General features: G+C 38.9%; 1 protein-coding gene across 1 annotated transcript in view; it reads left to right on the top strand.

Moving 5' to 3' along the window:
- The first annotated feature begins 4,413 nt into the window (after positions 1 to 4,413).
- Positions 4,414 to 27,813, top strand: part of cbl (Cbl proto-oncogene, E3 ubiquitin protein ligase) — a 60,719-nt gene continuing 37,319 nt past the window's right edge. Inside the window, exons 1-2 of the mRNA XM_037678151.1 lie at positions 4,414 to 4,560; positions 12,804 to 13,051. Of these exons, the coding sequence (XP_037534079.1) occupies positions 4,414 to 4,560; positions 12,804 to 13,051 (395 nt within the window). The remainder of the gene's footprint in view (positions 4,561 to 12,803; positions 13,052 to 27,813) is intronic.

The raw sequence follows: 27,813 nt of genomic DNA, 5'->3' as shown, positions 1-27,813 counted from the left end.
ATCAGACCTTTAATGAAAGGAGTGTTCACACAGACAAGTATAAAACTTGAGATTGGAGTTGTGTTGACATGACAATAATCAATTAATCCACTTTCTTCAAAGGCAATTCAAATAGCTATCTGCAACAACTAACATAAGGATTGTTCAAATCCTTTGCACAGATACTGTAAAAGATCATACTAAACTCCTCTTTCAGCTTGTTGACATATTTTTGAACATCTGTGACTTTATGATGTTGTTCCAGTGTCTAAGATCTCAAATGACATTCATGGAGCCAGTCATACTTCATTACTCTCACAGTAAAAGCTGATGCAGCACTCAGTGAGGGCACAACACTAATTAGACTTGTTGTGATTAAAAAAGCCTTCACATTGGAAAACACAACCCCACACTTTATTCAGATGAATAAAGAACAGACTAATTTTTGATTCATGCTCTCTTTCTCTCTCTCTCTCTCTCTCTCTCTCTCTCTCGCTGCACATGTGTGTGTGTGTGTGTGTGTGTGTGTGTGTGCGTGCATGTGCGTCACCAGATCTAATACCCCTGTGGTCTTGTCTCTCAGAATGCTCCATGTCCCACATTGGGTTCTTCCTCGTGTCAGTTCTGTCAGACTGGATTTGTCTTACTGTCTCACACTGTAAGGCTACAATAAGTTATACAACCATACATTCATCTATCCATTATCTTTACCCAATTCAGGGGTAACACAGGGGTCACTGACGCTCATGTCAAGCAGTCACTTGTGCGCGGGGAGGGGGGGGGGGACAATTTAGGCACAAATTACCCTAACTTGCATGTTTTTGGTCAGTCCTCTATCTATCTATCTAGATAGGGATATAGATAGAGATTTATACACATACAAACAAGAGTGACCAAAAACATGCACTGTTGTTTGTGATAGGCCAGACAAAGAGTGATTCAGAAGACTTGTGACAGGAGCCAACATGGGGTAGAGGTATGGCAGCTGACATGAGACCAGGTTCGATCCCATTCGGTCCATGTACATTCAGGCAGTTCGTTTTTTCATTTGAAACAAAAAATGAAAAAAAAACAAAAAAAAACACACTTGTTTTTTCATTTTCCGTTTATTAAACCAAAACAAAAAATCGGATAACAAAGCATAATCCGATTTCCAATTTTGTGCACAAAACGAAAATGGAAAAAACGGATAACCAGGTCCACGGACCCCATTCCAACATGCCGTGGTCTTTCTGAGCAAGACACCTAATCCATAATTGTTCCCAGGGCGCCTACATAGCTGCCCACTGCTCCACCTGGTGTATCCCAGGTGCGATGGGTAAAATTCAGAGAACTAATTTCACCATTGTATGGGAATATACGATGACAACACATAGCACGTTGTTACTTGTACGGACAAAAGAAAGCAAGGAACTCGTTGTCCTGAGACTGAAGATAATGGATGGAAGGATATATACTGTATGTATTTATGTATGTGTGTGTGTGTGTGTGTGTGTGTGTGTGTGTGTGTGTGTGTGTGTGTGTGTGTGTGTGTGTGCGTGTGTGTAAAAATTATGTAAACAATACACAATACACATAGCACCTAGCAAAATGCCTGCCAAAATAACATCTAGCGCGATCAGTGACCATTCCAATTTCCAATGTTTCCAATGTTATTTTTGTTTCAGTGTGTGACAAGACTCCCATTCAAAAGGTATCACCAAGCATGCAGCAGATAATCAAGTCAGTCAAACCACATGCAGAGATTTATATATTTATATATGAGGAATGATTACACTTTTAGAAAAAATGATGAGCAAGGAGAATTGCTGGTATCCATATCTGACAAAACTATCAGTCTAGGACCACAAGGATACAAAACCTGCATCCAGTTCCTTGTGCAAAATTACTATTGTGTGTTTGTTTGTTTGTTTACATTTAGACAGTTGACAAACCAGAACATTAGCACCACCCATTAGGTTGTAGTGAAAACTAACTTGTGCACATCAGTGACGTGCGGTCAGATTTGTGACAGGTGAGGCAATGATTCGTCTGAAATCGAATGCTCACATATATAAAACAAAAATAGAAGTTTATATTTCAATTTAGCCTTATATGTTCCCTCTCAGGCCCTGAGATCATCTGATCAGCTGCTTTTGGCTGTTCCAAGAACTAGATTGAAGCTCAGAGGTGAGCAGGCTTTTTCAATCATGGGTCCCAAACTTTGGAACACTCTGCCCCCCATCATTACACAGGCCACTTCTCTGCCTGTTTTTAAATCTCTGCTAAAAACACACCTGTTTTCTCTGGTATTTCACACAGTGTGGTTGATTTAGTTTTTTGTTTTTCTGTTTTTTTTTTGTTTTTTTTGGTGTGCGTGTGTTTTTATCTTTTTTTTTCTTTAATGCTTTTAATTAATTTTTCTGCACTATCATGATTTTTATATATATTTTTCCATTAATTTACTCTCAATTATGTTATTGTTAAGCACTTTGGTAACAGCTGCTGTTTTAAATGTGCTTTATAAATAAAGTTGCCTTGATCCAACAAAGTTCAATCTGGTCCTCTGGACATTCAAAAAAAACAAAAAACAAAAAACAAAGCAAAAAAATCTAGAAACGTTTCGTCTCTCATCCAAGAGACTTCCTCAGTCTGAGGTGCTGTATTCAGCTCAGTCTCTTAAATAGCACCTTCTCAGAGTGGATCAACCAGTTTTGCTGCTGACAACCAAAACCAGCTGATCACATGCTCAAGAAGGACCATCAGTCTAACAATGGATCATTAGCACACTGATGGCTGTTTACTACTCACAGAGGGCTGAGTGATACTAGCAATCACAGCATTGTAAGAGGGGGACAGTTCAACCCGGAGGCCTCCACCCCTGTTTAATGATGGACGATTTCTTTTCACAAAGATGGCATCCTTTACTCCTCTCTCAAACCATCGTTCCTCTCTGTCCAGGATGTGAACATCTTCATCCCTGAAAGAGTGACCGCTGGCCTGGAGATGAGTGTAGACCGCTGAGTCCTGGCCTGATGATGTTGATCTTCTGTGCTGGTCCATCCTTTTGGCCAGTGGCTGTTTAGTTTCCCCGATGTAAGACTGACCACAGCCCTCCTGACACTGAACAGCATACACAACGTTACTCTGTTTGTGCCGGGGGACTGGATCTTTAGGATGAACCAGTCTTTGCCGTAATGTATTTTGGGGTTTAAAAGCCACTGGGACGTTATGTTTAGAAAATAAACGTCTCAGTTTCTCTGATACCCCCTGAACATACGGAATGACCACTGGTCTGAGTCTGGGTTCCTCCTTTTCACCTGATGGCTGACTGGAGTCCTGTTTGGGTTTCTTCTCTGCTTTCAGGAAGGCCCAGTTAGGATATCCACATTGCTCTAGAGCCTGTCTTGTGTGGGATTTCTCCTTCTGTCTGGCTCCTGAGCTAGTGGGGATGCTGTCTGCTCTGTGATACAGAGTCCTGATGACTCCTAACTTGTGCTCCAAAGGGTGATGGGAGTCAAACTGCAAAGACTGGTCTGTGTGGGTGGATTTGCGGTAAACCTCGGTTTGCAAATGTCCTCTATCAGAGACTGAGACCTCACAGTCCAAGAAAGCCAACTTGCCATTTTTGAGCATGCATCAGGATAAAGTTGCCTTGACTTGACGCGACCATAAAAGCGCGCTCCCGCCAGTGCTCCTTCATCGTGAACGCGCTGAGAGAAGGCGTGGATTAAGGTGGAGCGTTAAACGGAAGGGGACGTACAGGAAAAGAAAAAGGCCGCACGACATACACGTCACTGCCTGGGGGTGGGGGGAAGCTGAAGACATTGGCTAATGTTGTTTAATTCCCACAATTATTTATTCGTCTCTGTTCCCGTTTGTGACCGCGAAGCTATCGCAGTTTGAAGTGAACTTCCTCTCAGTCGTCGCGTCAGCCGTGAGCGCCCCTCGCTGTCACACAGTCACTGAACTTCCCGTCAAGACGCAGCGTCGCCAAGAGCTGCTGCTGCTGCTGGTGGTGACTCAAAAAAAAAAAAAGGGGGGGAACGACATCGTGGGTTGTCAAGACGAGAGGACACATTCGAGTCCACGCGACGTCTGGACGGAGAAAGGGTGCCATTGTCCTCCAGCTGAGTGTGAGCAGAGACGGTCCTGCTCAGGGCTCCCTCCCCGCGCAGGCTGTGAGTCAGTGGGCTTGTTGGAGACACTACCTGGACATTTACTTCGTTTTTATTCCACCGATGGGATCCTTTAGTAAATAGCCTCCGTTACCTTCTACCCCGCGTCGGACCGTGGCTCGGATTCGCCTCTCGGACGCTGTCCTCGCAGGGGGCTACGGGATCACCACAGCCCGGTGAAGCTAACTCTCCAGGCGGTGGTTCGGTCTCTCTGACCCCTGCCCTGCCTCGCCTGCCTCCCCGTCGCTCTGGCCGACCTTAACCGACTCGGAACGTCATGGCAGGGAACCTAAAGAAAGGCGGAGGGATCATAGGAATGATGAAGGATGCCTTCCAGCCACACCATCACCACCTCCACTCCCATCACCAGCCGGGGGTCGTGGACAAGAAGACGGTGGAGAAATGTTGGAAACTGATGGACAAGGTTTGTCACATTCAGCAGCTAACCTTCCTTTCGCATTTGGTGTCCAGGGTTACTCGTGGCTGCTTGTAGCTAACTAGCAAAGAGCTAGCTAATCATCGTTACAAGTCTGTTGTTGCTACAGTTAGCTAGTCAGCTGGGAGAAGACATGCGTAGCTAATTTTAAAAATTAACTTTATTATTTATCTTTATATGTGCCAACCTTTTTGGGAAGGGTTTTTTAAACTTGCTTAGCTTTTATATTTGTCCAAAGACAAGAAACACTCCGCTTTATATTGCTTTGTTTGCAAGTGCAAGCTAACGCGCAGCTAATAATCAGCCAGTTAGCTTCCGATTAGACGGACAGATAAAGGGCTATTCCGCAGCTTTTTTTAGCATCTGGACTACATCACATCAGCTCTGGATCAACATTTACACAACTTTGTAGTTAATTCTTGTACCACATCAAGTCCAGGTTCTTTAAAATACTTTAAAAACCTGCATTTTATTTAAACTGTAACTAGTGTAGGATAATCAAGTCTATGTTTGACTTGTTTTGAACCCTCAGACCTGAGGAGTTTCACGTTAAAAAAAAATAAAATACAAGTTTTCTTTTTTAAATGTCCATAACTATAGTGTGTCCCAGATCTTAAGCAGTGTTCTCCTTGACCATGTGAGCAGCTGGTTTTGGCTCTCAGCAGCAAACTGGTTGATCCACTACGAGAAGGTGCTATTTATAAGACTGAGCTGAATGCAGCGCCTCAGACTGAATAAGTCCTTCGGATGAAAGACGAAACGTTTCTACTTTTTTTAGTTTGTTTTGTTTTTTGAATGTCCGGAAGACCAGACTTAACTGGATTATTGAGCATGCATCAGGATATTTAAGCAGTGTTGTTAGGAATCGGTTTCAGATAAGACAATCCAGACCAAATTTGACATGCCTAAGGTAATATTTTACACTGGATCTGATGTCATGTGGTACAGATGTTGAAAATGTAGCGAGTCAAATCAAAAGATTCACTTGGCGATAGCTGGAGTGTGAATCTAGATAGTTGCTGCCTTTTATGTCTGACTGTTCAAAAAAAATTTAAGGGTTTCATAAACTTTTTCATTTGTGGTAAAGGTGGTGTGTGCTTAGTTATAACGTAAAATAATCTTCTATCGCAAGTTTTGGTATTAATTGATTTTGATGTTTACATTATCAAGTCTGTTACGTTGATGGTGTGAAGTCTAAACCAGTCGGCTAGATTTCAAAAACCTTAACAAATTGCTGAGAATAACAAAATGTGCCTGTGTAACTGGGACAATTGTGCTCTTTCACGAGGAAGACTCGTCTCACAACTTTACTTCTCGGAAAAAAGTCAGAAGCAGTTCGACCCCCAGTTTCCTGTGAGATTTTTAACAGCACATTTAGTGTCTCTTATTTGAAACAGTCGTTTTGAGCTGTGATAAGAGAATCGCCTTTGCAAAGGCAAAAAAAAAGGAAACCACATTCAGCTTTATTTTTTGCTCGATATGTGGTTGACTTTATTAAGACAGGAGTGACAGAAACGTCACGCTTCCTCAGTTTTATTTTAAATTACTTTTAAGCATTATCTATAGAAACATCTAAACTTAAAAGTTTTTAACAGTTCTTCCTGGATGAAAAGACTTACCGTACTTTTTTAAAAATGAATATAAGAGCAAATGTTCTGAAGTTCAACCAGAGCACGATGTGCATGAACTTCAAAACTGGTGCATTTCCTTTTGAAAGCACCACTTTGTGCAGGACTGTGTTGAATTTAGGCAAAGCTCAGAGACTAACTCTCTAAAACTGCTCACAGTTTGTGTTTTTAAGTGTCCATTTATGATAAATTATTGGATCAGATAGACCAATTAATTGGCAATATGGGAAATATCATCATCGAATACTAGCTGTAGCAGTGTTCTAAGCTGCTGATTATCCATGCTGCTGATCTTGTGCTGCTGTATTTATTCATGCCCATCTGCTCACCACAGACTCATGTTGGGGCTGCTGTTGATAGGCCGTATTGTTATACATTATTAGTGTTTAGCATATATCTTGGATCTTTTAGCATACCGTTTGGCATTCGTTTAGTGTATATCTTGGATCCTTATATACTGTTTCTTTATACACTTTATATTTTTGCTATTTGTGGGTGAAACTGGGACCTTGAGTACATAATTTTGTTCCACCTCATGTACCACATGTGATGTGAATGACAATAAACTTGACTTGAACTAGACCTAAATGTTCTTCAATTCGAGATGCCTTTTGTTCTTGAAACTGAGAAAACCCTGACATTACCTTGTCTGTGCATGGCTGACATTTTGAGATGTGGAAGTTGCGCTGCGTATCAAAACTAACGACCAAAAATATTCACGAAGCGAGACATACTAACAGTAACGTTTAAAATGTCAAATGATTAAAGACTTGCACAGAAGTTGGTCAGTTTCATCAAACTGGATTAATTTTTAATTTTCATCTAAAATGTGTGTTTTCATTTTGACAGTTTATTGACATACTTTGAGCAAACATACTGAATTTTAAAGTTGACAAAATTGACAACTTTTCAACCCCCCTTTTAAACATCAATTTAAGCCATAAGCAACAGAAAGCAGCACAAACACCTCTGTGGTCTGCATTGATATAATTATCCTAATGCAATGTACACTTCAAATTTAGGAACAGTTAATCAAACTTGTGGTGACTGAGAACCCATTTGTAACAAGAAGCAGCTCTGCAGCTGGCAGGCCTGTGAATGCAGCAGTGTCGTAACATAATCATGTATAAAATACAGTACTCCCTCACCTATAACGGGGGTTACCTTCCGCACACCCCTGCGATAGGTGAAAAGCCATGAAGTAGGGACGTTATATTTATTTTGGTATTTATATGTATTTTAAGGCTTTATAAATGCAGATCTCTTCATTCAAGTGTTGAACACAGTTATGGGGAGTTTCAGACGCTGCTTGTTCTTCACTAAAAGAGCACAGCGAAAGAGAGAAGACAGACTGATGCTACAGTTACTGAGCCAATCAGCTCCTGGGATACAGAGCACAATGCTCTGGTTGGTTGCCTTACATTAATCAGTCAATCATGTGTTGTGTACAATCTTACATTGAAAAACCCGAAACAGTGAGTCTGCGAAAGTCAAACCGTGTAGTTGTGAGGGACTACTGTAAATGTTTCTGTTTATAACTAAATCCATCCAGTATCTTTTACCCGCTTCTTCCATTTTGGGTCATTGGGGTCACCAGTGCCCATGTCCAGCAATCACTGTACAAGGGGCGGTGTACACCCTGGACAAGTCTGCAGTCCATCACAAGGACACATAGGGACAAACGAGACAAACAACCATTCACTCTTGTAGTGAACTAAGCCTCAGGTCAAAATCTGGCCCCGAGGGCCTTCCTGGGACAAGAACTGTTATTTCATTGATTTGAGTCCAGAAACACAAATTAAGTTCATCCAGAGACTTTCTAATTGTATCCTGCACTGATCAATTGAAAGAACACTCTCTTTTTTATTATCATTACTATTTTACAATATCTTGATAATCAAAAGTGTGTTTAGTTCAAACCATTTTAAATGTTGAAGTGAACTACTCATTTTAAATCAACTGTGAAACAGAATAAATTATTTTTAATCCTCATTCAAAGTAGAAATCAAGTTAATGTCTGTTACAAGAGTAATGATGCATTTTTGATTCTCTGTCTGAAATGAGCAAGTTGTAAGTCGGTCAAAAGTGAAGGAACAGTCAAAAACATATTTATTGGAAAGAAATGTCATGTTTAACTTTTTCAGATAGATAGAAGAGGACTGGCTCCAAAATGTCTCTGTTCTTCAAAACATTTTTCTATCTGTTCTTAACAATCTACTCTGTCTCCTTGACTTTTAATGACCCTCTTACATCACTAAAACCACACCCCTGTTGGTTCGTTTCAACCAATCAGGAAGTTCTCAGAGGAACGGGAACTGACCTCTTTAAAAGGGTCAACACGTCCTAGTTCCAAGCAGAACGCAGAACAACGGGAACTACGCAGAACAAAGTTCCAGAAGGAAGAACAAAGTTCCGAGTCTCGTGGGGATTATGGAATCTTCCACATCTGAGTGGAACCTCTGACGGACTCACAGCTCATGTGAGTCCACCCGTGAGGTGAGCGTGGTGTTGAACGAAGTACCGTCACTACTTCGGACGATTCTCTGCTATCCTACGGAGACGCTGGAAAGGTAGCGTTAAATGGAACTCCGTACCAGTGGAGACATCTTCTACAAGGTAACGAGTCCCTCACTACCTAAGTGTACCGAGGTGGAGCTGGGTTCGGATGGAGGGTGCCGTTCTTCGTCGACACATTTTCCCTCACACATCTTTTCTCTCCATTTAAACTCCCTCATTTCCCATCTTTAAAACTCCTTGCCAGTAAATCATCCAGATATTTTCAGAAATGTCTGTTGTAAAGCTGCAAGTGATACCATGGCCGTATGGTTCTCATTGTAAAGCAAGTTAATTAAGCTGTTATTGTAATCAATCTGCCAATTATTGTAAATGTGTGATGTGTTTTAAATCGTTTTTAATTAAACGGCTCACTGTTGTTGGTGAGTCAGAAATTAAAACACGTTTCCGTCCACATTTAATCATTCAATGCACGATAGTACTCAGTCCAGAAAAATGAAAGAATCCGTTTAAATTATGCATAATATCTGACGGGTATTATGCTCATTACACTCTCACACCTAGGGACAATTTAGAGTTACCAATCAGTCTAACATGCATGTTTTTGGTCTGTGGGAGGAAACCAGAGTACCTGGAGAAAACCACATGCACAGAGAGAACATGCAAACTCCACCCAGAAGGCCCCTGGACCGGGATTTGAACTGTCAGCCTTCTTGCTGCGAGGCAGCAGCTCTACCAGTTGTGCCACCATGCTGCCCTTTTGACTAAATATTAAACCATTATAAATCTCTATTTTCAATTGATCAGCAAAGTGTACAAGGAATTTAAATGCCAAGGAATTATACAAAGATCTTTATTTCTGAAGTTTGTCAAGTTTTTGTTTTTTTGCCTAAATTAGCAGCAAAACCAAAATGTGCCATGTTGACAAGGTCTTCCAAGGGGTAGAGGTAGGGCAGCCAACTCGGGATCTGAAAGTCCCAGGTTCAATCCTCAGCCATTCACACATCGTGGTGTCCCAGAGCACGACACCCAATCCCTAATTGCTCCCCAGCTGCCCACTGCTCCACCTGGGTGTATCCCAGGAACGATGGGATAAATGCAGAGAACCAATTTCACCATTGAATGGGAACATACAATGATGACACATAGCACTTTACTTGAAACAGAGATTCTATTATCAGATAACTTCCTGTTTAAATAAATAATAAAGAAATAGTTTGCTAATGAAATAAAATGATATAATATGTTTGTGTTTTGGCCCTGTGATGGACTTGCGGCCCGTCCAGGGTGTACCCCACCCCTCGCACAGTGATTGCTGGACATGGGCACCAGCAACCCCCTGACCCAAAATGGAATAAGCGGGTAAAGATAATGGATGGATGGATGTTTGTGTTTTCCCCAGATTGTTCTGTATTGTTCGTATAGTGAACTGAACTACTCAGTGTCTTAACTACTCTATGAAATCCAGCCGATTACCACTGATTATGCTTGCCACCAGATAGGACTATTTGCCAAGGTTACGTTTCTCACAGCATCTTCTGCCAGACTCGCACTAGCAGTGAGCACTCAGTCAAACACACGTTATTGCATGCCCATGTACGAAGCCACAACATCTGAGCACTCCCATCTGTCAGCTTGTGTTAAAGCTTCTGTCTTGAAGTGAAAGCTCAGTACCCTCCAAGCTACACTGCATTCCTCCCCTGCACTTTTTAACTCTCAATCCAAGTCTTTCAAAGATGATTCTCTTCCTCGCACAGACATGTTGCGCTTGGTGTTTAAAGGGTAATCAGCTGAAAGAAATATTGGCTTTGTAGGAACTTTTCAGATGTAGACTAAAAGAAAGCCTCTCTTGTCTTCATACGGAAGTATATTTTGTCTTCGTTAGCAAAAAGATGCAGCTGTTTGTTCATTCCCCTGATGTTTTCATTTCCTCTAAATAAATACGGACAAATTTATGTATTCTCAAATTTGTAATTTGTGTTTATGCACAGAAAAGTCAAACTAAACAATGAAATGTATGTTTTCATATAACTGGTAATACCACACTTGTTGAGGTACTGTAACTTGTAGGCTACCTGAGCATGCATCAGGATATGTAACTTGTACAGTTCATTTCAGTTTTTTTATCTAGCACCAAGTCACATCAGAAGTCATCTCATGCACTGAACAGAAACATTCATATAAATATAAGTTAATAACCCAAGAATGGTCAGTCAGGTCACCTGGACAGTTTTTTTCTTTTTTTTTTTGTGCTGAAACATTTCACCTTCCATCCAGAAGGCTTCATCAGTCAAGGAAACACACAAAACTGATTCTTCCCCCAACAGCTTACTTCAAAGTGGAACAAACCAGTTCTGTTGGTGCTAAGATGGAAAAAGAAACTGTCCAGATGACCTGACTGAAAATTGTTGGACTGTATACCTGGATTATTGAGCATGGACTTTGTTGGTTATATTTGACAAGTTTATTCAGAATAATGAATACTTAATAAACTGGAGTCAGATGACAGTGAAATAGCGGAGATATTAACAGAAACAATTAATTTAGCTGTAGCACCCATAAATTGAGTTTACCCCAAAAGTTAATCAGTTGTAGTTCTACATCAAATTATTACTTCTGGATTAGTCATGAAGATTAGTTCAGTAGCGCACATGATATTTTGGTAACAGACACAAACATACTGATACAGGCAGCAGCTAGGTATTCAGTGGTGGGTCCCTCTTTGAGTTTTTTGCTTTAGTCTCATTGTCCCGCAACAATTTATTTCTCATAAGAGGCAGCATAATCCAGAACATCATTCTTGTAATTCTGTTCATGCTGTATTTCTTTCAAACACTCTTGCATGACCGGTAGACAATAATTGCACAAAGAATGAGCCATGTCCTGTTTCTGATACGTAACTGTTTGCTACTGAATCAGACTGTCTAGCTCGCGCTGCACTCAGGTTTAAATTGGAACGTGAGAGCCTTAGTGGGGTTTTTTGTTGTTGATTTTTTTTTTTTTGTGAGCATGCTCATTGGTTAAAAATGACTGCAGCCGTGTTCGTACAGAACTGCATGACAGTGGGCAGTCCAGGCTTTTTGCCAGCGTCTTTTGTAATGGTCAACGAAGTGACTCAGTCACAGTGCAGCTGTACAGTGAGATGAGTGGTGAAAGGTTGAACATTACTGAAGACTGTCTTTCTCTCAAGCAAGGAGTTGCTTCCATCTGCTGTGGCCCAACAGTAGGGGTTCAAATAAATAATTTATAAAGCCATCTACCAATTTGTGTTCACCTTTTACAGCTCTGTTGAGTTGTGTGTGCTTGTGAAGTACTCGAAGCGCACACTCCCGTTTTCAGGACAACAGCCTGTGCTTCCGCTGTTCAAATTTGCATGATAATCATATTCAAATGTTAAGTACAGAGAATTGGTGTTTCAGAGACAGAAGTGACAGAGGGTGTGCAGACTGAAATGGGAAAGTGTAAACACGGCGACAGCCTCTCCAAACATGCTCAAGGGCCAAACCGTGCAGGGACCCGCATAATGAGTATTGTTCGGGTAGTCTTCTAAAACTGTGCAAGTCTTTTATTGTTTGTGAGAAAAAGTAGAAAACGAAGCAAAGATGCTCTCCCGATGAGAACCAAAAGTCTGCATTGATAAGTGTGCATGCGTCATGGACTTCTTTTTTTTCTGTCCACCTGTGTAATAAATATTGAAATAAGTCGGTATGAAAAAGAATCCTTTGCTTTTTAAATTTGTGTATTTCGTTAAATAATGCATAGGCTTATGAAATGCTGGTAATACCGAGTTTTTAGAGGTTTTTTTCCTCCATCAGTTTTTCTTATTATTTTGCGTGTTTGTGCTCACAGGATGTAGTTTAGTGCCTCATTCTCACATAGAGCTGTTTTAAAGAAAGATCTGTTTCTGTCATTCGTACAGAAACCATTTCTGGTGTGCAGGCTGAAGATACTTTATAATCCTCTGACAGTTTCCCTCTTTCAACTGTTCTTCTCAATACTTTACCAACTTGCCTCTTTTCTTTCTCATACTTCTAAACCAGTTTCTTTATCTTTTAACCTTGTCTTGCCCTCCATCCTACTGTTCTGCAGGTGGTGCGGCTGTGCCAAAACCCCAAACTGGCTCTGAAAAACAGCCCCCCTTACATCCTTGACTTGCTGCCAGACACCTACCAGCACCTGCGCACCATATTGTCTCGCTACGAGGGCAAAATGGAGACTCTGGGGGACAACGAGTACTTCCGGGTCTTCATGGAGAACCTAATGAAGAAGACCAAGCAGACCATCAGCTTGTTCAAAGAGGGCAAGGAGCGCATGTACGAGGAGAATTCACAACCCAGGTCTGTAAAGTGGATAAAAAGTGATGGTAAATGTTTCGTAAGAGCTACCAGCCCTTTAAAATGGGGTGAACTTGATGTTTGAAGCCTTTAGCAGTTCATTTTAAACAAGTTCAGCTGCACAGACGTGGTGTGAAAAGTGGCATCCATCTCAAGCCCCATGGGTGGTTGCACCTCAAGATGCATGAAAACAAAGAGAGATATGTTGTGGTTTGAGCATGTGAGCGTATGTGGTGAGAATGTTGCTCACTCTACAGCTGCCTGCTGTCGCTTTGCTTTGTGTGCCTCTCTATCTTTACCATCTACTCAACTGTTCTATAGCTGCTACTTTTGCTACCTCTTTGATATGTTACAGAGGCCTGCTGGGAAATATAAGATCACTTTTTATGCTGAAAAGAACTAGTTGTCTTTTGTGTCTGTTTTTAAGAGACTGTGAGTGGATGTTGAAATAGTTTGACAGATTATTAACAAAGAGCAGAAGTAGGTAGAAAACCAAAACTTCAACTTTTTGTGGATCAAGGCTAGAAGTGTGTTCTTTGAACGAGCCACTGGCTGTAACACACTATGGGTCCTGTGATATTTGGGGAAGTTAAAGGGGTTAAAGGTTTATTGCATTTTACACTCTGCAACTTCTGTCGAAACGATTTTCACGCCTTGTTGTGTGTTGTACTTCAGTAAAAATGTTTAATTATTGTCTAATGGTAAACAAAAAAGATTATCTTGTTCTGCTGATGATCAAGGCTCTAAATACGGACCACATTGCATATTTTTGAAAGAGTTACGGCTACTATATATTGAAAATGTTATATTACAATATTAAAATGTGCAATTTCCAAAGGGCTTCTTGGATTGCAATACATCGTGGCTAATGTAATTTATGTTCTGCGCCTAGTAAAATATGACTAATTAAATGGACTCACTACCTTTGCCCACACCTACTGGTAATTACTGTAGAATAATTGTTTTGTTTGCATGTACGCTGTTTGGTTTCTTTGTAATGTTAGTAAAATATTTCATTAACCAGTGGCTAAGACTCTTAGGTCAACATTTTGTGACTTAACTCCACAACTTATTTTGGAATTGATCCAAATCAAGTGGGCTGCCACAGCTTTGCTATAACTCAAGTAATTCACAAGTAATCGCACAGTATTGCATGAGTTTGTTCATATCCCCATTTAGAAGGTTTGACCAAAGTGGCTATTTTGCAACTTCCTTTCTCACCCTAGATCATCTCTATATAAACATCTGGCACGAACGGTGGCAAGCAATTTATGTTCCTTTAAAAAATACTAGGGCTTTAAGTTGATGATTGCAACTGAGGCACTAAAGCACACGGAAATGGTCAAGCTTCAATACTACTGAACAGAAAGAAAGAAGTGAGGGAAATGCAAATTTATCACCATTAATTTAATATGTTGTGTTTTTCAATGTCAATATCACAATCATATCATTGTCTTATATTGTGCAACCCTACTAAAAGTCAATAAACTGAGCAGAGACATAATATGAATGTTATTCACAAAAGAAGCTAACTGTTGCATACTTTTATACACTCCTTGATTTTAGTGATATGACAAAATAGCCGTAGACCTCAGTTTACTGCAAAATCTGCAACAGAGTTATCAATGGTTTACTGTTTTTCCCCGTTTAAACAACATGTTCTCTTGATTCAGGGAATGCCTTTCGTTAAAGCAACGCTTTTTAAATCGGTCTGCTGCGTCTGAAGATGGCTTTTTATCGCAATTAGTTCAATCTAACATGACCTTAAATTGATCCAAATTCACTTACATTCTCTGATTTTGGCACACTTGACTGATTCCTACATAAGTTCACAGAACCTACTGTAATTATTAAACAGTTTTTTCAAAGGTTATGGTCTTATCTAACTACCGTAGTTCAGAGATGCATCCTCATCTTGTTCCCCAGTTCCCCTTTGAATGTGTTATTTCTCAGCTGTCATGACCATAATCTTGTAGACAGAAAAGAAACCCCATAAAGGCAACTGAAGAGGAGGGAGGGCTCTAATTTCAGTCCCTCCTGTGTTTTTATTGCAAGAAGATTGTCGTTTTTAGCCACTGCAACAAGTTGTTGGTGTGAACATAATTTTGATCAGCACTTTATTCTTACCAAGAGGCTGTACAGACAAAAAAATTTTGCTTGAAGCTGAAGGAAACGCACATGCACAGAAGCCAGGCGTTCCACACAAAGACTGCTATTGTCTGAAGGAAGAAGGCAGTGGCTGTGACACTAACCAATGAGTATCGGCCAACTTAAGAATGCTACAGAATTGACCAATAATGTTGAGATGCCAGAGAGAGACTGCGTGGTCAGTCTGCAGGAAAGCTTACAAATGGCTTAAACTCAAACTTTTAAGGATAATCCGAATTCTAATCTACAGAAAGAATGTTTGAGTCCGTTCATTCTTTAGGTTAACTGTGGAAACTTGTTCTGCAATTTCATTTGACATCAGTCCTCAATAGTTAATTGAATGTCCCCAGTTGACGGTTTGTGTGAAAGATCTGTTTAATTTTTATTTGCTGAATGCAGCATGTGTTGGCATTCTGTTGTGACGCTTGTAAAGTTCAGCAATTTCTTCTCCAGAGATTAGACCCACTATTTATCTAGACCCCCTTCACTCTCTTGAGTCACACAGCTTATTTGGCTTCAGAAATAAAGTACAGTCGAGGTGGTATATAATAGGCTTGGGTTTGGTGTTTGTTAAACACTCACATTATTGGCTTTAGTAGCAAAGTTGCCGAGCTCAGAGATTTAAGGTCTTTACAGAGAACAAGAGAGGTTTCATTATTCACACTAGGAAAAAAGTGAGAAGAAAAGGGAGTCTGCTGAGTGCAAAACGTAATTATTAACACATACCTCCCATATACAGTCAGAATCAACAGGACACAGTCAGCACTTCCTCCTTTTTAGCTTCACTTACTTCCTCTTTGACCCTTGCACAGCACAGCATACATGTTTTGTTTTTCTGAGCCGAGGGGAAAAAAAACATAATGTTTTTATTCAGTTTTTGCTTTCCACCAATAGGTAACGTTACTTTGACTGATATAAAGAAGAAATAAGTTGTCACCTGAACTAAAATCGATCACATCTATACTTGTAGGATAATCAGCTAGAACAACTGGTTTGTAACACATTTAAAGACGTTTCAAAAAGCTGAAGTCCAGGTAAATCCTAAAGCTTTTTTTGGCCTTTATAATCTCTTTGATCTTCCTCTTAAGCCACTCTGCCACTGCATCCTGACTCAGGCTGATGGATCCTGCTGGTTGTACAGGAAGTGGTGAGCTCATGAGCTGCAGGGTGATGCAGCTGCACAGCGTGACAGACTACTCTGCACAAAGTGGTACATATGAAGGCTAAAATGTGTTGCAAATGTTTTGTGGTCCAGAGTGTGGCCTGAACATCTTGGATGTGTTGGAGTTTTGGAGTTTCCTTAGAAAATTCTCATCTGCAAGGCCACAATTTTTTCCTATACAAAAATAAAAGCGAAACAAATGCGTCAGTTTTTGTCATGTTATTATCAGACAGTCTGACAGTCAATTTTTTATTTATTTTCTTCCTACTGCTCCCTTCCTCAGGGAAGCCGCAGTGAACTAACTCGCTACCGCAGCCTTCTGTGTGGAGCAGAGTGCCACCATCTTGGGCCCCCGAGGAGCAGATGGTGGGGATTAAGGGCCTTGCTCAAGGGCCCAGAGTGAGGCAATCAAAGGTGGAGGCAGGTGCGAGTGCTTCACCTTTCCCACCCACATTTTAATGTTGATGGTCCGGTGAGTCGAACCGGCGACCTTCCAATCACAGGTCCACTTTCTCTAACCTCTGCACCACCACTCCCCTTATACATGTTTAAAACGTTTAAAAATTAAAAACTAAAGACCTAGCATTGGTTGGAGGCACTGTTTATTGTTTCAATGCCTTGAGTTTTTAGCTAAGATTATCTTATATATAGAAATGACAAAGCTGAATCTGTTTTGGTCAAATCTTGAAAATACTGTTTGTGTTGTCATCATTCTTTGTTGAAATCAGGTCTCTCTTGTAAATGAGTCCTCAAGGCTCAATGGGATTAACCTGTATAAATAAAGGTTGAATGAACTGCTTTGCACACACCAGATCATGGCAGGTGCGAGTCATGACATGTCATGTTATCATGACATGCCATCCTCAAAGTAAAAGTGTTGAGAGTGACTCCGCTACTACCACATCAAGTTTTAGCTCAATATTTGTAAAACCAACTGAGTCATAGCATTTTGTGTTAGCAATAGCTAATAGAGGTGTAACAATACATCGATTTAAAGCGATATATCGATTAAATGATTCATTTATATTGTGGCAAAATTAAAACGTTGATTCATATCGTCATCTTTAAAATACGCTTTTATTTTGAAATTCCCAAGGAACATCTTTGTCACCATTTCCGTGCGCTCTGCGGCCTCCTCAGCAACATGACAGACAAGGCAGAAAACACAGATAATGAAATTCACTCTCCTGCTGGATTTAAATCAACACTGGAAATATTTTGGGTTCCAACAGAAGGACGTCTCAACAGACAGAACTCATGCTGTATGCAACAGGTGCCAGTGTGAGTTAAAATACTCGGGGAAACAACTAATTTGGTCGTTCACCTGAAGAAGAAACACGGCATTGATAGCCATGTTATGTAAGCTCAATATCTATTTTTGTTTCTTTATAACTGAAAGGTAATCAGGATACTTTTATGTTAACTGGTTTAAAAATGCACTCAAACATGAGAAATGTGAGACTATACTGAACAGGTCGTTTATTTTTATTTTTTCATTAATTAAAAAAAATGTTTGTTTGTTTTTTTAAGTGCCTGTAATAACAGAAATAAAATGGTTAAATCATATTTGAATTGTTTTTGTAAATGTATTTATATGTAAATGAGATGGCCATTTGATATCGCAATATATCGATCGCAGACTTGTGAATCGAATAGAATCAAAATCGTATCGTGACAGAATGTGATAACGAGAAAAATCGTATTGTCATACAAACAAATCAATATAATATTGTATTGTGGTAAAGCTGGTGATTTACACCCCTAATAGCTAATGTGGCTTAGCTGAAGCAGCCATCTTGAATAGAATGACTCCAAAAGTTAATTACTTGTAAATGTATATCCATTGATTACTTTATGAGAGTTTCATTAAAGTCTGTCTGTCCTAGATATATTTTGCTAACAAACTATTACAGGGTTGACTCAAATATATGCTAAAGTTAAAAAAAAAAAAAAAAAAAAAAAAAAACAAGATCCTGTGCCAGAGTAGCACTTGGATTATTTGTTGTAAATAACTGCAACATCAAATCTTAGTGCAATATTGGTATTTTGTAAGTGCCTGAATTATGTATAGCCAGTTTTGTGTTTTCTAAGCTCAGTTGGTTGCAGTGGTCATATTGTTACACTGACTCAAAAAAATAACAGATAGAGGTCCATCCATTAGTTTTCTCCTAAAAGTTTCATTAAAATGTGTCCAGTGGTTCATGAGCGATTTTTGCTCATTCATTTGATTCATTTTATTATTTAGTAATTTTTTGTGTGTTTGAAGGTCAGTTGGCAGCCATCTTGAATCAAACTGACTCCAAAGGAATAAGTTGTAAATGTGCATCCAATGATTACTATCTGCAAATTCCATTATACATTTCTCACTAGTTCATGAGGTATTTTGGTCACAGACACATGAACACAAAGATACAGGAAAAACATTGTTTATAAATGGCATCAATTAATTAAATCACATCCATTAAATAACTTAATACTTGGGTCTACACAGTGTAAATTAATTTGGCATATAGATTGGTTGTTATATTTTATGGAGATGTCATAATTGAAATAAAAATACATATTTAGTTTGTGTATTTACAGGATTAAGTAGTGAAATATTTATATTCAGTGCCACTTTTCTCAGTTGAATTATCTACATAAATTTGACATCTGGATAACTTTATGCTTAAACCTAACCTTTAATCTATGTGATGTTCATTAATTTATTGTTTACTTTCTAAAATAATCATTCGTCGAACTGAATGAAAATCATTTGCTGCAGTTCCACACATTCAGTCAGAGCATTAATCCACACCTTTTTACACATTGTTTCCTCCCTTTTTTCAATTGCTTCCTATTTCCTTACTTCCTTTACTGACAGCATTTACATTAGATCTTTACACAGTAGAAAAATGCATATTATTACAATGGTCAGCAGGAACAACTTCCTCAAGCTTTTAGTCATTCTGCTGGACTGCTGTTGAGCTTTTTATGCCGTAGTTAATTCAGTCTCTTTTCCCCTCCGTCACATTCAGTTGTTTTTAGTGAAGATGTGGTGGCTACTTGATAAAAGGCGTATCAGCCATGATTCCAAATCATGTTCATTTCCCTTTCCCTCTGTCATTCTTGAAATGTTACCAAACATGATCAAAATTAAATTTTTAACATTTCTTTATAACATTTTTTCAGATGCCCAAGACATGTTTTCATACATTCATTTGAAGTGCAGGCAGAATACGGTCTTGTCTTTAAGTGGGCTGAGGCAGGTGCTTATCTGTTAAGGACACTAAACTCATTTTGGCTGCTGGTACAACTCATAAGTTTGTCTTTGTATTGTGATTTTATTTGTAATTTTTTTTCTGTCTTGTAGTAATGGAAATATCAGGTCTTTGTAATGTCTTCCAGGCTAAAATTAAAATATGACATCAATGAATTTGTTGTGCATCTGTTCACAGTAAACTGTGAATTTTTTCCGTCAATGACCTAAAATAGTAGCATGCTTTTATGTCTTTAAAATGTGCTAATCTTGTTTTGTTTTTCTGTTCTTGTTTTGGTTCAGATAGAGCCCCGTTTTAAATTGTGACTTCTTCTTTTTTGCTAATGTACTTGCCAACCATGTGAAACAATGGTAGGTCTCTGAGAGCACAGCTCTTCACTTTGACTATCTGAAAGCCCATCTTATCACTACAACCATAACACTATCGGAAATCTTTGTAGTATATTGGATGGAGTTGTTAGGAAATACAGTAGTGCGTTACACTGCTGTCAGATGAAATCAATTGAGAGGTGAGCATTTGCATGATTTATTAGTTATCCCTGTTTTGTCAGAAGCTGTTGGGGATAACTTTGGCTTCACATTTAGGATCCATTATTTATACATTATAAATGGTTTTGTACTGTTTCCACTGGAACTGAAACATGCAAAATTACTTGCTGTAAGTCTATTTTCGTTCCTAAGTAATGATGAAATGAGTAGGAAAATGTTTTATTCTGAACCATAATGAACTTTACAAAATACCACCATGTATTCTACAATTTCCACATACACTCATGACTTTTGAATTTGAGTCTTCCTGTTTCTCAAAGGTGATTTCTATAAATGAAAATCTTTTCTCTTCAACTTCTAGTGTTTAGTTTTATTGTTTTTGTATTATTGTACCGAGAGAAGCTAGCAGGACTAAGCATACTAAGCTAGCATACTAAGCTTGCTAGCTTAGTATGTGAGAGTGTTGTATCTTTAACAAGTCTTAAATTCACGTATCTAAATTTAAGGCCTTAAAATGTCTTAAATTCATTAAAAGATGTGTAAGTTGGTTGTAAATACGTTACTCGAAGGTCTTAAAATTTGTCCGGGCAAGAAGGATTAACGTTTTCTGTCACCAGGATGGATTTCTGTCATCTGTAAAAAATGAGGAGGGGAAAAACGTGTTTCAAGCCATCCAATCTAATGATACAGGGATTAAACTGACGCTGCTTTCAACAAATTAAGGGAACCAGAGCAGAGAAGGTCGGGTCGGGCTGTCTGATGCACGATGAGTTCAGAGCAGAGACAGACTGCAGGTGAGCGCACCAATCAGCTTTTCCAGTACTATTTTCCACAGAGGACACCTACTAACCAAAGGTGTTGACATATAATAAATGATTAAACAGCCACGTATTAAACATGTGTGTTTGCATGTAACCAGTTCACTGCAGCTGGGGGAGATGCCATAACTGATACACCTTTACCCCCTCCTTCTGCACTGCGTCCTTACCTCCCCAGTACTTTTGTATCTAAAATCTAACCTTGTATTAAACGTTAATGTGTTCTGAGAGTCGTCATCATCATACAGACATAACTTGCGCACTTGATCAAACTCCGGGTTGGAAAGAGCGCACGCCGTCATTGGAGCGCGTAGCTTGACTCTCCATGAAACAGGCTGCGTCTGCTGCTTTATTAAACTTTTTTTTTCTTTAAAAGATAAATAAATACTAAGCTTAAGGTTACTAAGTTTTGCTAAGGACTAAGATCTCAAATGTTCGGTATTGGTGTATATGTATGTGGGGGGTGGGGTTGCTGGTGATTGTTGGGTAACCTCTACGTGTATAACAATTTTCAGACAATTTTTTTTTCTGCTTTAACCTCTGGGGCTATGGTTCAAAACGACTGAGTCGAGGCAAGTAAGGCTAGTTTTTATTAGCTGCTAATATATACACTAGCTATCTAGCTATTCTGAAACTAAATCACATGTTAAGTGCAAATGTATTGACATTTGGATGGATGTTGTCTTAGTGTATAAAGGCAAAATTGGAGATTAAGACGCAGTTGAACCTCAAGCCATAAATGTGTTCAGTAGATGTTGATTTTGGCTGGATGTTTCCAACTAAATATCTGTACTTGTACATGCAGTTATTGAACCAGAGATCACTGAATAACACTTTATGTTCAATAAACAGACAATAACTAAACTTGAATGTTTCTTTGAGCGACATGCGTGGTTTGATTTGTTGTTATACAGCAGGATCTCCCAACCATCGTTTGTTTATAGTTTATTAGTTTTTTTTGGTCTTAAATTTCATTCAAGGTGGCATTAAAAGGGGCTTAAAAAGTCTTAAATTTGACTTGCTGAAACCTGCAGATATCCTGTGTCGTGGCAGCCATTTAGCCATTTGAATATGATTTGGTGTGTGGGTGGGGGGGTGGGGGGGTAAGGAATGAGAAGCTTTTATACACCTGTCAAAAGGTAGACAAATTATGGTACAGTCCATAAACCTTCACTTGTCCCGCCCATAAATTTGCTTAAGATAATTTAATGAAACTTCATGCACACATGCATCGTCACCAGACGGTCACAAATCAAAGTCAAATGTTTTACAATGTCTTTGCTTGACCAAGCTATTGCTATAGGTCAGGGTCAGGGCTATTCAATTGGCAGCCTGCGAGTCGGACTTCAGTCCGGCCCACAAATGAGTTCATTAAAAAAGTGGGTTTTTTTTCCTGGGTTTGGTTTGGGTTCTGTTTATTGCATTTTTGATTTGGTGCAACAAAATAAACAAATTTAAAAGTTAACAGATCATTGTAATACTTGGTTTATTTACATAATGACTTTAATTGCTGGATGTCCAGCCCCTGAGCTGCTGCTTTTCGGTAAAGGCTCCCACAGACTCGTGCGATCCTCAGTCCACGCGGAAACTGTGTGCTCTGTCCGCAGATGGTTGAGACTTCATACTCGAGTGTCCACCCTAAGCGTCTGCAGCCTGCTCCGCAGGCAAGGAGTTTTTACCTTCGGGACAAATTGAGTTTGCCGATTGGTCGTTTGCGGACACGCCTACTGGATTGATTGACAGGTCGCCAAAAAAAAAAAAAAAAACACGAGCAGACAGCAAGCCGCAGCAGTGTTCTGCGGTTATATGTTGTTAAAAAAAGTTCTAAAAATGAATTAAAAAAACAGGGAGCACTGGCCCTGCAGCCCACACATCAGACCGGCCCACCAGGAGATCTCAAGACCCTCCTGCAGCCGCGCTGGGCCTGATTTTAATTCGCTCGTGACAAATTCCTTCATTTCTCACCATTTCAGTCATGGCATCAACGGAGGAGGAGGAAGAGATTGTTTGCCTTTTGGCAAAAAAACAAAAGAAAAAGCCATTAAACCAGACCACGGATGAAGAAGGAGAATTTACCAGTAATACATTGGTGTCGCATACAAAACAGTCCGCCGCCGTGCAGTTTGTTGTGTGACGCAGAGTATGCGTATGCAGTCGTAAAAATTGAGCTTTGCACAGACGTGCCCTGCTGGCATCCGCTTCGACTCTAATCTGGTACGCCACATCCACGCAAGTCTGTGGGAGCCTTAACTGTGACCCCCTGAGCAGTTTACCGGGTAGTTGAATAGCCCTCCTATAGGTTGTTGTATTGCTATGTAATAGTTTGGTACTCTGGTGTGCATACACAAGTAGCAGAGCATAGTTATTTACATTGCATCCATGTTAACACGTGGTCCTCACACTATTATATAATGGTAATTTGTGGGACCAACCCATGTTTTTCTCTACTTTGCACAATTAGTACTTTTTGTTAATGCATATCTAGCCCAATGAGTTAAGATCCTGTGTACACACGGAGATATGTCAGTTCATACAGTTAAACCAAAATGGAGCTATTTTTCATTCCTATGACTGACTTTTTTTTTGCTTTTCATTAACTGGGCAAAACGTATCTAAGACACTAGGACGAGTAAGACTTTCAGTTCCAGCAGTAAGGGCTCTGACCATCGCAGAGTTGGACTATTTACATTCTTCTCACATTTTACATGCTTGTGTTTTCTCTGAAACAATAACTTCTTTAAATGAATGAGTTCACTTGCATTGTGGTGAAACCTTCATATTTTGCATTTCATCTTAGTGATTTGACTGTTTCGAAGTCCTGTTTCCATCAGTGGAATCGCAGTATTGTTGCAATCCATGATCTGATCAGATCTGGTGAATTTTTGAGAGTTCACATGACTGAAACCACTGAGGAAACTCTGACACATGTTGTGCCAACAAGTTAACAAATTGACTGTCATGTGTACATCTTAGACTGGTGTTTTATGTGGATTCATCAAAGACAAAAGCTTGGAAACATTTTACTGATAATTAGCATGTGATTTTAATGTACCTTAAGTTTGTATTGTTTTATTTTTCCAAAGTAGAAGTTGATCTAAACTAGCACTGCTCCTTTTTAATGAAATATTGTTTAGAAAAAGAACTTGTGTGGTATCCTTCTCTTTTTCTCCTCTTGTTTTCTTTTTGTGTTCTGAGAAGAAAAAAGACAATACAGCTGTGTGATAGTATTGGCGCTACTTGTGACTCTGCATTTCAGACAGGTTCTCATTCATAGGCTGACCGGTACTGGCTGTGCAGTGGTGTGTTAGCACACTGCGGTGCTGCCTGGCTAGCTGCGCTTCTTTATCACAACCAGCAGGAAACAGGAAGGGAGCAGCCAGCTGCAAGGTCAGAGGTCACTATATAGCACGAGGAGGGAAAAAGGACAAAAAGCTATTGTTTTTATAAAAGGTTTGACTTTTTTTTTTCGGTGTTCAGGAATGACAGTGGGATGCTACTACAAAGAAGTGCACAAAACACAATGTGACAATCCAGAGTGGGTAACAAAACCCATCCGGTATGATAGTCGTGTTACTGCTGCCATGGCAACTTCAATAGCAGTAACAGTTGTAGTGGCTGGCTCTTGAAGTGTTGGCCCCTGTCCAGTATACTCATGGTACAGAGCTGTTATTGTGGGATGGAAAAGGACAAGGATAGAGGGAGGAGATGAGCTTAAATGGATATCAGCTTGACCTGCATAAATTGACTATTATCATAATGCAGCTGATAATTATTTGTTACACACATACATTAGTGGTGCTATTGTCTTTATATTTTTGTTCTTTTTATGCGACTGTCATATCATAAGATAAATAATAAAATCCCTTGCATTCCTTAAAGGAATGCATATTGTCATCTTTCTTGCAAGAGACAGGCTCAGAGTATCTTATCATGAGAAATGACTGAGTTGTAGCTGTTTGGGTCAAACTTTGAAAATAGTAACTGTGATCTCGCACATCTGAAGATGTCCTGCTCAGAGCATTGTGAATGACTCTACTGCTAACACAGAATTCTTGCTCAATTACAAATTACAGTATTACCATTTAGTGTTGGCTAATGTGGATTAGGTGATTGAATTGAGTCCAAGAGTTAATCATTTGTGGATGTATATCCAGTAATTATTTCCTGTAAGTTTCATTAAAATTCCTCCAGTGGATCATGAGAATTTTTGGGAACAGTGTTGACTCCAAATAGTCATTGGAAAATTGTTTAACAAAAAATTGCGCAATGTGTTAGTCATCGGACTATATCTTGGGAATCAGTCTCAGCTACTACTATGATAATTTTAGCTCATTATCGATAAAACTGACTGAGTTAGAGCTGTTAATTTGACTGAGAATTATGAAGTGTCCACAGGGATGTTGCAGTGGTTTACTTAGCAAATATCTGATGCTCATGAGTCGAGTAATCTGTTGAATACACAATGTATGCCTTGATTTTACCAGGTGTTTGCACCGAGTTGTACAAGAAGGAAACGCATAGTAAGAATTTAATGTGTTCTACATTTGGTTTCTGCAAATTTCATCTAACTGAAAAACTTTTTTTTTTTTTTTTAAAGTTTGCTCAATTAATGTGGTCAGCCAAAGAAGTGTGCTCAAAATAAGCAACAAAGTCTGCAGGCAGACTGGACAGGACTCATCCTATTATAATTGAGTTTTTCAAATGAATATTATGTTTTTGTGAATGTCTTGTTTTAGAGATTAAATGAACAACAGGTTCATATACATGTAATCTTGTGCTGGAAGCACCAGACACTAGTTTATCTTAACTTAATCTGCAATACAATAAAAATATCAACTGCTGTGCTAAGTTTAAAGTAAATCTGTAAGTAATGGACTATTTGACTGTGTGTGTCAACAGAAAGCTTTCACTTCACATCCCATTTTATCTGTGCAAACATTCTGAATTAGCAAATTGTCATGAGGTATTTGGGGATTTTTTATTTCACTGAGTGGTTATGTGGTTCTATTCCACCCCACCTTTTGTAAGTTTCCTGTGCTTTTGATTTGATCATTTTGCTGTATCTTCAAAAACGGCTTTTAGTTTTAATGAGACTGATGTAGTGAACCTGATGACCTCAAATCTATCAGATGGACAGAGACTGTTATTTCATTGATCTGAATACAGTTTGAGCCATCTGGTGACTTTCTTTCTTGAATTAATCAAGCAGAAAAGACAATTCTCTATGATCATCACTGTTTTACAAATGTTTGATAATCAAATTGTGTTAGTTCACTCAATGTTATAGGTTGAAGAGAACTACTCATTTTTATTTTACATAAACAGTAAGTAATGATTTTTATTCCTCATTCAAAGAAGAAATCAGGTTAATATGCATTTCTTGATTTTCTGTCTGAAATGAGCCAAGTTTGTAAGTATGTTAAAGGTCGGTTCTTGGTCAACTAAAATGTTTACTGAGAAGAAAATGTCATGTTTAACTATTTGAGAAGATAATCAGAGTGAGACTCCACGAAGTCTGAAGTCCTACAATAATCTTTCTGTTTGTCACTGAAACAATCCTTGACTTTTAATAACATCTTACATCATACACCACACCTCTATTCCTGGTCCATCGACCAATCAAAAGCTCTCAAATGACCCGGAAGTCGACCCATTTAAAATGTGGCAACTTCCCAGTTCAGGTGAGAGTTGCAAGAGTCCGAGGGTCCAAGAGTCTCAGAGTGATGGAGGTTCTGAAGAAGTTCTAGAGTCTGAGAGTTCTGAAGGCTGAAGGAGAAAACTCTGATGTCTGATGGGGAAAACTCTGATGTCTGAAGCCCAGAGTGCTTCCGTTGGAATACAGAATGCAGTGACGATGTTGGGATTATAATTTCTGTTTGAACACCACGTACGACTCTCTGAGGGTTTGGCAGTTCTCACGGAGACGCTGAAAGAGTCAGAAAGGAACCTACTCCGACGCTGATTCCATCGTCAACCAGGTAGAGGGTTCTATTTTCGACTAAGTGTACCGGAGGCCAGCTGATATCTGATGGAGCGTGCACGTTTTCTGGTCAAACAGATTAATTCCCTCACAAATCTCTCTGTAAGATAAATCTCCATCTTAAACTCTGCTTTCTCATAAAATCAGTACAGATATTTTAGAAATATCTGAAGCAAAGTCCTCAATCACCGCCGCGTGATTGAAGCTCATTATTTGTGAAACTTGTCTGTTATTATTTTCATATTTTGCCAAAATTAATGTAAATGTTTGATGTTAAACTTTGATTCTGAAAATAAATGACCGCATTCATTTGATGGGTCAAAGATAAATGACGTCTCTCGTTACATTTCTGTTAAAATTCAATGCACGACATTTACACAGTCAGAAAGATGAGGAACTCGTGAAAATTGTATGCATATATCTCGTATATGTACTACTACACTGAACTTTTTTTGTTTTTTACGTTTATTTTTACCACACAATGGAACAATATTTTTTAAATACTTTTTTTCCCCTAAATTTGTTGACTTCCTAATGATGTGTGGGTCAGTTTAAAAAGGTTTACATTTTTTGTACGTATATATATATATATATATATATATATAGATATAGATATAGATATATATAGATATAGATATAGATATATATAGATATATATAGATATAGATATATATAGATATAGATATATATAGATATATAGATATATATAGATATATAGATATAGATATATATAGATATAGATATATATAGATATAGATATATATAGATATAGATATATATAGATATAGAGATATAGATATATAGAGATATAGATATATAGAGATATAGATATATAGAGATATAGAGATATAGAGATATAGAGATATAGATATATATAGATATATAGATATATATAGATATATAGATATA

Source organism: Nematolebias whitei, chromosome 6 (assembly GCF_014905685.2).
Source record: "Nematolebias whitei isolate Nwh7 chromosome 6, NemWhi1, whole genome shotgun sequence".
Taxonomy (NCBI): domain Eukaryota; kingdom Metazoa; phylum Chordata; class Actinopteri; order Cyprinodontiformes; family Rivulidae; genus Nematolebias; species Nematolebias whitei.
The sequence above is the reverse complement of the archived record's forward strand: the minus strand, read 5'-3'. Positions and strand labels throughout refer to the sequence as shown.